At 39.7% G+C, this 11,272-nt stretch overlaps 2 protein-coding genes across 2 annotated transcripts; both read left to right on the top strand.

Annotated features, from left to right (window-relative positions):
- The first annotated feature begins 3,884 nt into the window (after positions 1 to 3,884).
- Positions 3,885 to 6,431, top strand: LOC111463126. Its single transcript, XM_023106952.1, has 5 exons — positions 3,885 to 4,107; positions 4,250 to 5,234; positions 5,330 to 5,383; positions 5,473 to 5,651; positions 5,981 to 6,431. The coding sequence occupies exons 2-5, from the start codon at positions 4,415 to 4,417 to the stop codon at positions 6,068 to 6,070; spliced, it is 1,143 nt and encodes a 380-aa protein (XP_022962720.1). The 5' UTR covers positions 3,885 to 4,107; positions 4,250 to 4,414; the 3' UTR covers positions 6,071 to 6,431.
- Positions 6,432 to 8,062: 1,631 nt separating this feature from the next.
- Positions 8,063 to 9,613, top strand: LOC111463614 (ethylene-responsive transcription factor ERF060-like). Its single transcript, XM_023107631.1, has 2 exons — positions 8,063 to 8,181; positions 8,240 to 9,613. Exon 2 carries the CDS (start codon positions 8,340 to 8,342, stop codon positions 9,345 to 9,347), a length of 1,008 nt encoding a protein of 335 aa, XP_022963399.1. The 5' UTR covers positions 8,063 to 8,181; positions 8,240 to 8,339; the 3' UTR covers positions 9,348 to 9,613.
- Positions 9,614 to 11,272: the final 1,659 nt, after the last annotated feature.

Below are 11,272 nucleotides of genomic sequence, written 5' to 3'. Positions count from 1 at the left end.
AGTTTAGACCGCTCACACTAGTTCGACCTATAGAAAAGATCATCAATCAAAGAGGAGACAACTCATTTATTATTCCAGCCTAGAAGACTAGTAAAAGGAGAATGAGAAAGAATGCCATATATTTCAGGAGCTAGATCAGTTGCCGATAAACAAGTCAGAATTGCCTCAACAAAAATTGATGGAATTGGACCTAAAAAAGCCATTAAGGTTCGTCAAGCTTCTTTTCTCCATTACACAAAAAAGACAGAGAAGTTCTATAATACACAAAAAATCATACCTATTACACCAAGTGCGGAGCGGATAACTGCTGAAAGCTGATTTCCCTCTTTTCCTCTCCCTGCCTGACCCGGACCCTATGTTACGTTAGCTTATTGATTCATTCTCTATCTTACTTACGTTACCTTCTTTTCTTTTCTTGTTTGAACTGATGAACCTGATGTAACTCCTCCCAAGGGACTCTTGAATCTTCCTTCTATTTACCTCTTTTTTTCTTTGATTTGTGTGTAATGCGACTTGACTCTTGTTTTCTTTATTATTGATAGGAATTCTTAAGACCCTATGAATCAATGAAAGCCTTACATCCTAGAACGACGATGATTCAAGAAAAACCAACAGTCTGAGCTAGATAATGGATCATCTTTCATTCGACGTCATTTCATTCTTCCCAGACCTGAGTTCGGCAATAATGATATCCCCCAACATACCAAAACTAGCTGTCACCCCACCAGTAGTAGGAGATGTAAGGATTGCTACATAGAATAATTTTTTATTTGATTGATAATCATATAAAGCGGAAGATATTTTTGCCATTTGCATCAAGCTCACACTTCCTTCTTGCATGCGTGCTCCTCCAGAAGCACACACTAAAATAAGAGGTAAAAATTGATTTGTAGCATACTCGATCAAACGGGTGATTTTCTCGCCTACTACAGATCCCATACTACCCCCCATAAACTTAAAATCCATAATCCCAATTGCTATGGGAATACCGTTTAATTTACCTGTGCCTGTTTGAATAGCCTCAGTTAATCCTGTCTTTATTTGATAAGAATCAATACGATCTTTGATGATGGTTCATGTAGGCTTGGGTCTTTCATTCGGGCATTCTTGAAGATGGGCACCTTTCCAGTCTGGCAGCTTCCGTTGGTCTCAGTTCATGAGACCGCGGCGTAGTGGAGCAACCGCGAGACGAAGTTCCTTACCTTAGCTGGATCTCGCTAGTGCCACCTAAACGGTAGGTAACGGATCCTCAAACCTTTGACTGAACCTTCCTTCACCTGACGAGAATGAGAGCCTTACCAACCCAGGGAAACTCCGAATACAGGCCTAGATCATTTGTACAGACAGACTTTTGGGGTGCTAAGATCCAAAGTCGAGAGGGAAACAGCCCAGATCATACGCTAAGGTCCCACTCTTTTATCTTTCAGTCTCTTTCTCCTTCCCGCCCGGGGAAGGAGCGAGTGAGACCGAGAGGCGAAGGCAATGGAATTCTTTCCTGAACCTCTCCCTTTGGTCTCAGAATTCCATTGCCTCTCTCCTGAACCTATTTCTTGAATATGACCGAACGCCCTGATTGAACGTGAACGAGTTGGAAGTTAAAGAAGAAATTCAGGAGTTAGCTACTTTGAAAGACGTTGTGCCTTCTTTCCTTTTCCTCTTTTACTCTCTCCTGCCTGTAAGAAGTAGGTAGTATGGGCCCTCTGACTTCCAGCTATGTGCTGTGCGACTCCCGCGAAGCGAATGAAAGGAAGCTGGCGGAGAAAGCTCGAGGTAGCTTATGTAGTGGTCGGCCAGCAGAAAGCTCGTTGCCGAACTTATTCCTTCCAATTCAACGGGCATTCTCAACATTATGCCTTGAAGAATTCCAATCATTCTTCTTATACGCTCGTTCCAACCCTCAACTCTTCTAGGCTCATCGATATTGAATCAATCGAACTCTAACACTTGTTACACTTTTGGAAGACGGAAGACCCTGCGTCACCAGATCGTGATTTTGAATCAATAAAAAGTTGACCATTAATCCTCGGGATATTCATAATACGTTGAAAGATAGCTATGTATATGTTTTCAACGAAAAATTTTAGAAAATGATGCGATTTACGAATTAATCGTACATTTCTTTTTTTTAATATCTTTAAAAGATTTTTCGGACTATTTAGTCTAATTCCTCTACCTTCTTACTTTACAGTCTCACAATATGTTGGAATTGAGTCGTATAGCTTCTCATCTGTTATGGCTTGGCCCTTTTATGGCGGATATTGGCGCACAGACTCCCTTCTTCTATATTTTCACCCAATACGAACGAGTCGCTTCTAGCTCTCTCCTGTCCCTTGCTAATATGCCTATTTATTTTCCGATTGATGTAATATGGACTTAGCTTCTTATTCCGAAGAAAGATGGAGACTGACTGCCTCAAAATCGTTTCGAGTGACCAAACAGAGCGAAGCAAGCAGTTCAAGAGGGGACAAGTGCTTGAGTTTCGGAGCTTCTCTTTCCTTCCGGTTCAATAGCGAAGGTCAGGTAATCAATGCTTCTTTCGGAAGAGAACGGGAAAGGCCTATGGAATCCATTGTACTAAGACCGGCAAGATCATCCAAGGACTGTCTCGTCTTCTTTACGTTGAGTCTTGAAAAGCTAAAGCAGCTGCTAACTCCTTTATTTATTCAAAGATCGTAAACTATCATGAATCTTTAGTCTTTCCTCTACTGTAAAGAAAGGTTGATTCTTCTTCTAGCTTTACGAAATAAGCGAGGGGAATAATATCGGGGCGGCACACAGGTTCAGGGTTAGTTAAGGTTCAGTCTTAGTTTGTTTACAGACAGCGAAGGAGAATCATCCCGTTTACCTAAAGAAAAGGAGAATGCCTCTGACTAGAGTAGTTCTTTCTCTTTGACAGTGAAGGCAGAGGAAAGGGGTGTAAGATAAGAGAAGTCAGGTTCCGTCCAGAAATTAGACGTCAGAATGATACGATGAAAAGAGTGAATGTTCATTGCCTTGGCAAATCTTCCTGCTGGAAAGGCTGACAATCAGACTGAATCCTTTACCAACTTCTTGGACTCAAAGCCCGGAAACTCCATAAAGATCCATGGGAGAATGATTCGGAGTTCTTGCAGAGTGGAACCGTGCAGTACCAGACACGAGATAGATCTTCCAACGAACAAGACTTTTTTCGAATAAGCCAAACGCCCCTTTTCTTTTCTCATCGAGCTTCTTCGCCCCTCTCCTTTCCAGTCTCGCTTCTTCGCCTCTTCGCCCTCCGGGTCTCAGGTCTTAGCGGCTTCGCTCCTCTCCTCTTCTCGTCGAGTAGCTTCGCTCCTTCACCGATATGACCTGACCGGAACACTCTACAATATTCCCTAACTTTACAGGAGAGGAAATTCAGCCCCCTTACCTTGCTTGGAAAGAGTGAAAGAAAAGAAATAGGAAAGAAAAGGATTTCATATCCGAGTTCAGGCAATGGGTGAAACCGACAGGTGAATGTAGACTCTCGCGCTGCAAGGAATGGTCTCTGCCTTCTAACAGTGCAGTCTCACCTTTTCTTTCATCTTTCGTCTTGATCGTTATGATTTATAAAGGTAAAGATTAATCTTTCGTCTTAGTTTACAGTTCAATCCGGGCAGGTAATATTGGTTCTGTAATGGGCTAAAGCGAATAATATCTATTAACGGTGTGCTTAGACGGTTACAAATGAGTATGAGACACATGATATTGTTAATAGAAGCATAGTTGGCACGAAATGAATTAATATAAACTAAAAAAATTATTTTGAGTAATATATATTGCTTGTGATGTTTGGTTATATATATATTGATATAAAATTTTAAAAATTATAAAGTTTATTTGCAGTTATCTGGAATAAAAATAGTAAAGATAAATTGAAGTTGATTTAGAAAGAGGAAGGCGTTAGGAATTAGGAGGGAGCGGGAGGGGTATAAACGCATGCCAGGAAAGCGCGCCACCGAGAAAGCGGCAATATTTTGAATCGGGAACGCGGGCCCTGCTTCTTCTCCTTCCTTCCTTAAGAGCGGCTGTTTGATTCTTCTAATTTGGGCTATTTGACTCTCTTCGGTTAAATCAAATCTCATCTGCCTTCTCCTCATTTGCAAGGTTAGAATCTGAATCTACGCCTCCATGATTCCTACATTACTATGATTTTGTGAATGTCGATTTTTCTAGGGTTACTTATGGTTTTGTTAATTTCTTTTGTTTACGTCTCTTTACTTGTTGGCTTTGATACTTTCTTTTCCAGAATCTTGCAAATTTCGGGTTTCTGTGTTTTTACTTTGCATCGATTAGGATTTGAATCGGGCGACTTGAGATTTTTTTCCATTCGAGGGATTGGGGTTTCTGTTGCAAAAGTTTTAGAAGATAGATTGGTCGATAAGATTAGCGTCCTACCTGCCTGTGTGCGATAATGCGCGAAGATAACATTGGTGATGAGTTACACCACAATCGTCCGGTTCTTGGAAACCTAACCAATCGTCCGTTTAAGCGAAAAATCTCGTCAATTTTAAGTGATTCAGTGGTTAAATCTAGGGATGGTTGCGGCAAAAATGTGGACGGGAAATACGGAGAACCCAAATTCCCGAAGCATGTGCGTTTACAAGCTGCCAAATATGTCAAGGAGAACTGTAAACGTTCTTGTGGAAAATTCTGTTATACAATGGCTCTTTCTAGGTTTAGTAAGGAGCAGGAATCTGAATGCTGTCCTGCTTCCAGCGAAGTTGAAGCTGCTTTGTCTGATGTACCTATGGAAATTGTGCAGTGTGATTTGTTGAACGATGGAGTACATCCTGTGCAAGATGATAAAGAAAGAATTACTGACGGTGAAACACTGGAAGTTCCTTGCTTGCCCATTTCTGCAGTTCCTCCTTGCTTACCCATTTCTGCAGTTCCTCCTTGCTTACCCATTTCTGTAGTTCCTCCTTGCTTCCCCATCTCTGTAGTCCCTACTTACCCTGAGGATGACAAGAAAAATTGCCCTGGAATCATGCAAAACAGTGCTGACAATGAAGAAGCAGTTGATCATGTTTCAAGGAATGGCAAAAAGGATATTGAATTTGGTAAAATTGGCTCAAGCGACCATGATTGCACGGAGTTGTTGAGATTACCTATGTCAGGGGATCCCAAGTCTCTGGCACTGGAAAGGTGCTCCGGACTTAAGAATGATGGTTGTGCTAATTTAGACATTGACGACTTGTTTGAAACATGTTCTTGTTCATTCTGCATGAAAGGTAAGTAGAATGTAATTTATTTGTTATGTCCATAATTAGAGGTTTTTGAAAATTCATGCCAAGAAAAGGCTAAATTAGTCTGCTTTTGTAATCAGCATCATACATTTGGTCAGACCTTCATTACCAGGACATTAAGGGACGGATTTCAGGTAAACTTGTTCTTCCTTGTATAGTAATAATACCATGCCTTTTGGGTTATTCCCTCCTAAAGCTAATCATGATATTTTCATTCTTTTAGCACTTAAGAAAAGCCAGAAAGATGCAAGCATCTTGGCTCAGAAATGCAGCAAAGAGAAAGAGACTTATCATGATCAAGGAAATTCTTCCAAATCAAAGCTAGAATTTGATCTTTGGGGTCAGTGGATGTCACTATTCCGTCATATGGAAGATACGTTTTCTCAAGAAGGCAGCCAACTTGTAAGTGTAAATTCTTTGTACTTGTTCCCATTAGAAATGTGCGTTTACATTTGAACTGTGATCTTTTCAATTAACCTGTCCATGAAAAAATGAAATTATTATTTTTTCCTTAAAATAACCAATTGAAGGAAGAGGGACTGTGTCGGAAGCCTAAAAGAGCTTAATTAATTAAAGCAATTACAATTTTCTGGCATTGTTAGTATGGAGGGATTCACTAGCATAGGTTCAGTATACTCTTTTAGATTCTTGAATATTTACTTCACCATTTCCATTTACTTGAACCTTGGAAAAAGACTAACTGTGGTAAATCTTTCTTTTCTGCTATATAGCAAACCAGTTTTGTTACCCTAAAAGATCTGAGGGAGGAATGCAAGATGAATCTGGAGATGCTTAATGGCATGCCTATGGAGAAGCACTAGGGTGCTGATTTCTTTTTTTACCTGACATTCTGGTGGTTGTGGGCCGTGTGGTTAGTCACTAATGCTGTCCATATTTGTGCTTTTGAACTTCTCGCTATGGATAGGGTAGCTGTATTAGAAAATTTGGAATGCATGTAAAATAATCCAATTTTGTTGCTGAATAACCCTATCTTCATCTTTGCTTCTCGGCTTTCATGTATATTTTTAGCTACTTGAACGATTTTTTGTAGTTTAGTTTAGTAGCTTACCAGATCTTGCTGAATTAGGTGATATGATAAATGATTTAGGGTTGACATCTTAAAAATAGAAAGAATATCATATTATCAAATCATGTAACTTGCCATGGCAAGTTCTTTAGAAAGAATTACTTGTTACTCCATCTACTGTTTACTTTACATACAGAATTCGTGGCTGCCTTGAATTAAATAGGGATATTTGATACATGTGCTATATTGACAGGTAACTTGTTTGAACTAGTTCTTTTGAGATTCTACTCTTGTCGTAGGCAAATTGAGAGTGTGCATAATATTGTATTAGGGGTGTTTCAAAACCTTGGTTTGATTGATTAAATGGACCAAGTTTAGGCCTTTTGCAAGAACTAGTTTAGGTCGAATCAATTTGATTATAATAATACCCCCAGTTAGGCATTGCATTAAGGCTTGTGTGGATCCATGCTTCAATTATAATGTCAATTCATGGATATAGACATCCACCATGCACTAGAATTCTACTTCATGTAATTATGTAATTTATTTTAGGTGAGGAAATGCATAGGGAAATGTGGTTGTGGGTGTAAGCCGGCCGTTGCATCTTCTTATATTGATTATCGTGCGCCACATTCATCTTTAGTGGGCGATACATGAGTTGACATTTTTTTGAAAGTCAACTTGGAAATTTTTAATATTATCCAATTACATGACTTATTTAGCACGATCATTGTCTTGTTATTTTTTTTTTAATATCTTGAATCTCTTTACCTGTTAAAAATTCTTTAATTATTTTAGTAATATATTTTAGTTCATTTATATTATTGGCATTATTATTAGTTGGTGATGACTGTTTGTTTATATATTATTCATTTTAATTGACAATGTTGATTCTCTTTCTGATAACTTCGATGGGTTATTTTAATCTACTTATTAATTCCATATTGAGAATTGTTTTATTTTATATGGATAACCTAATTAATTAGTTGATAGAATTGAGTTCTCCTTTCTCAGTTGGATTTGAAAAATTGTTCATGTTATAATGAAACAGAGTCAATATCAATGAGTTGTGTGTATATATAGCGTTTATTTTATGAAAGGAACCGTGGAATTTGTGGGGAATGGTATTTTTTTGAAAAAGAGGGCAATATAGGTAAGTGATGGGATTGGGATGCAGTGATGATGGGTTAAATACTAACCGCGGTTCATTTTTGTAGAAGGGCCACAGTGAAGTTGACTCTTGAACTGATCCTCGAGTGCAGAACATGAGTTATGCATACCATTTTAGTGATGCGTTTGGCGATTGCATTGGCTTGGTTTTTACGCAGACAATTGAGAGGAAGGCCCACGCGTTGGTGTCTGTGTTTGACTCTACCAAATTAAATGGGTATTGTATTGAATTGCGTGATCAACCCAAATTCCTTTCCCTGCACCTCTCCCTCTCAAATTCTGATACATCCCCCAATTCTAATTCTAATTCTAAGTCTCCGCGCCGCAATGCCATTTTGTCGTTATGTTCCACGTCCCTAGATGCTCACACGTGGATGCATTTCATTGAGAAGTGCGCCTCGAATCACGTTATCTTCAAGTTGACGAGAAATTTGGGGTTGGAGAGGGAAAAAAAAAAAATGGTGGCTCCCTCCATCTGCTGAGTGAAACAGCCTGCCCTGCCCTGCCTTGCTCTGCTTTGGGGCTCTATATAAACACACACACAAACCCCCTCGCTATTTGCAAGGCGAACTTGACACTAGAGAGCCTATACCATACAGGGTTTTCCTAATTGCTCTCGTCTTTTCTTTTTCCTTTGCTCCCCTTCTCTGCTCTCCCCGCTTCTCTGTGTTCCCCTTTCTGTCATCGTCTGTTTCTTTTTTTTCTTTTAAAGATTTATGTTTTGGACTTGAAGTTTGCTTCTTGAAAGTTCTGGGTGATTCAGGTTTCTCTTTTTTTCTTGTTATATACTTTCAGTTTTGTTTCGATCGGCCTTGAGGGTGGTTTTTTGTGTCTCTCAGGTTCGTTGTTTTCTTGTTCTGGTTTCCGGAAGTCTTCTAGTTTCTTTATTAGACATGGCAGCAGCTTTAGATTTTTGCACTGGAATTTCAGCGCCGGTTTACTCTTCGGATCCTTTTTGCGAAGAGTTAATGAAAGCACTTCAACCTTTTATGAAGAGTGCTGTTTCAACCTCTTCTTCTTCTTCTGTTTCTTATCAGCCTAATGTGAACCCTGATTTTTGCTCCCCGTCGAGCATCCGCTTGTTTCCTCAAGCGTGTTCGGGAATTGAACAAATGGGTCTTGAGCAATCGGGTCCAATCGGGCTAAACAATCCCACCCCTTCACAAGTTCTACAAATTCAAGCTCAAATCCAACTACCCTCACAAACTATGTCTTCCTTCCCTTCTTCTTTTTCATTCCAGTCTCGAGTTTCGTCCCAATACCATAGCGTCCTTGCCCCCAAATCCATTCCGATGAAGCACACCGGCTCTCCGACTAAGCCCACTAGAGTCTACAGGGGAATCCGGCAGCGCCACTGGGGAAAATGGGTCGCCGAAATCAGACTCCCCAAGAACCGAACCAGACTCTGGCTTGGCACTTTCGACACGGCCGAGGAGGCGGCTTTAGCCTATGACAAAGCTGCTTACAAGCTCCGTGGCGACTTGGCTCGCCTCAATTTTCCACATCTCAAACATCAATTCGGGGACTTCGAGCCTCTTCACTCTTCTGTGGACGCGAAACTTCAAGCAATTTGTCAAAGCTTGAAACAGGGGGAAACAGAGAAGCCACCGAGCTCTCCACCTCCATCTGAATCAAACTCAGTGGTTAACAATTTTAAGGAAGCGGAATTAAAAATCGAAGCGGAGACTTCATCTTCATCTTCATCTTCATCTTCATGGTCATCTCCTTCGCTGTGTGAAGATTTCTCCACCGGGTCCTCCCCTGAGTCGAGTATTAGCTTCTTGGATTTCTCAGATTCGCAATGGGGTGAAGGAGAAGCATTCTGTTTGGAAAAGTATCCTTCCGTTGAAATTGATTGGGCAGCTCTGAACCAGCTGGGCGAATCAGAAATGTTTAATTAGTAATATTTCAATGTAATTTGTGGTTTAATTTTGATGGTGTCTAGTCTGTCCCAAGATCCTGCAATGAAGTTTTAGGCATTTGCAGAGGTCTTGTGTTGGTGAAAGTTGTCTGTGATAGTTAGTTGTAATTCCACAGTGGTGTGCAGGTTCTTTTTTCTTCCCTTGCATCGCCATTTTGGTAATGGGTCCTTTTCTTTTTCGTCTTTTGGGTGGTTCCTGTTGAGTTAATTGCAGTTTGAATGCAAATAATGGCGTCTTTATAGTCTCTTCTGATCTGATAGCTTCAGAGAATTTTTTGTGGGTCTGGAGATTGATTTGGAGCGTTAAACAATCCTTTGAAATTAAGAGAAATTGTGCGTTGGAGTGAATCAGGGAGTGATGTGCATGCATATTAGAAAGAACAAAAAGAAATCCAAAGATGAGACAAGTGAATTGCGTGGAGTGGGAGACAAAAGGAAGAGGGAGCCATCCATTTCTTTACAAATCAGTGGGCTCTCCACACACCGTTTTCAAAAGCATGAGGATTGGCGGCGTGCTATGACTAAACTATGGTAGTGTTGTTCATGGCAGAAAATTGGTGTTTCCTAATCTTTGCTGCAACTTCACCGAAGAACTCCCATGTATTTGAATGATCCATGGAGGTATCACCCGAGCGCACGGGGTTGGCTAGAGAGAGGTTTACACCTTTATCTCACAATCTACCTTCTTTAAGGGTCAGCGTCCTCGCTAGCACATCGTCCGGTATCTAGCTTTAGAAGAGGTTTACACACACTTATTTCACAAGCCACCCCTTTAGAGGCCAGTGTTCTCGTTGGCACACCACCCCGTGTCTGGTTCTGATATCATTAGTAAGTCCTCACCCAATTGACTGGTTCTGGGAGACGTTTCCACGCCATTATCTCATAATCTACCTCCTTTGGAGGCCCAACTTTCTCGCTAGCACACCGCCTAGTGTTTGGCTCTTGTACCATTAGTAGACCCCCTTGGGGGTCCCACCGTCCACGTTGGCACTAATACCATTAGTAACAACTTAAACCCTCTGCTAGCAAATATGGTATACTTTGATCCGTTGCGTATCATTGTCAGCCTCATATTTTTAGAAAATGTCTGTTACGTTCCCATGTTCGACTAATGTTAGATCTTACAAACATGCAATAAGAGGGCACAACGTGAATCTCATGGACTACACACAACAATGGGCCATCACCGGCCCAAAAAACTTGTCGTTGGATGCGCATCAGGAGGAGTTGGATTTTATTCGGAGACCGTGGGAATATGAATGAATGCTGCATTTGATCTACAATATTAATATTCTCCCTTTAATAAATATCAAAACTTTGGTTTAAAAATTAATTTTGAAATAAATCATACGAAATTTATTGTAATTAAGCTGACCTGGACATTACTAGGAAGGTCCCACTTGTGCATCATTTAACTCTTGGCTCTACCCTAAAAAATTATGCCTCCAATTCACCAAATTATAAAGTACATGCACTCAGGATAAGTCCTACCACAGGTTGATGTAATTGTTGTAAAGGTTTGGTTCATGAATACTTTATTTTTGTACATTTTCTACCAGGTACATATTATGCTTATTAAATTCATTTAGTTGTATGTACAGCTGCCTATTTAATAATATGAAATTCACATTGATTTCATGATCGACCAAAAAAAAATCATATTGTTTAAATTTAAAGAGATTTTATTGTATTTTTAGAATTACTTTTAAGATTATAAAATATAATTTATTAATTTACTATAAAGTTTATTTTTAAATCAATAAATTGCTGCTAGGAGTTCGTTCATCTACATTTTTCCTATTTAGATTTATATACTAAAGTCATTTAAGTAATGATCAAACATTTTTGTAGAGTGATTCAAATTATAGAGCTTAAATACGGATTTTTTTTTTTTTTTTTTTTTTT

Source organism: Cucurbita moschata, unplaced genomic scaffold (genome assembly GCF_002738365.1).
Source record: "Cucurbita moschata cultivar Rifu unplaced genomic scaffold, Cmos_1.0 Cmo_Scf00028, whole genome shotgun sequence".
Lineage (NCBI taxonomy): Eukaryota > Viridiplantae > Streptophyta > Magnoliopsida > Cucurbitales > Cucurbitaceae > Cucurbita > Cucurbita moschata.
This window is presented reverse-complemented; position numbering and strand designations above follow the sequence as displayed.

Coding starts and splice junctions, on each gene's coding strand:
- LOC111463126 (XM_023106952.1), top strand. CDS start 4,415: ATGCGCGAAGATAACATTGGTGATGAGTTACACCACAATCGTCCGGTT. Junction 5,384..5,472: donor CATTAAGGGACGGATTTCAG/GTAAACTTGTTC, acceptor TCATTCTTTTAG/CACTTAAGAAAAGCCAGAAA. Junction 5,652..5,980: donor CTCAAGAAGGCAGCCAACTT/GTAAGTGTAAAT, acceptor TCTGCTATATAG/CAAACCAGTTTTGTTACCCT.
- LOC111463614 (XM_023107631.1), top strand. CDS start 8,340: ATGGCAGCAGCTTTAGATTTTTGCACTGGAATTTCAGCGCCGGTTTAC.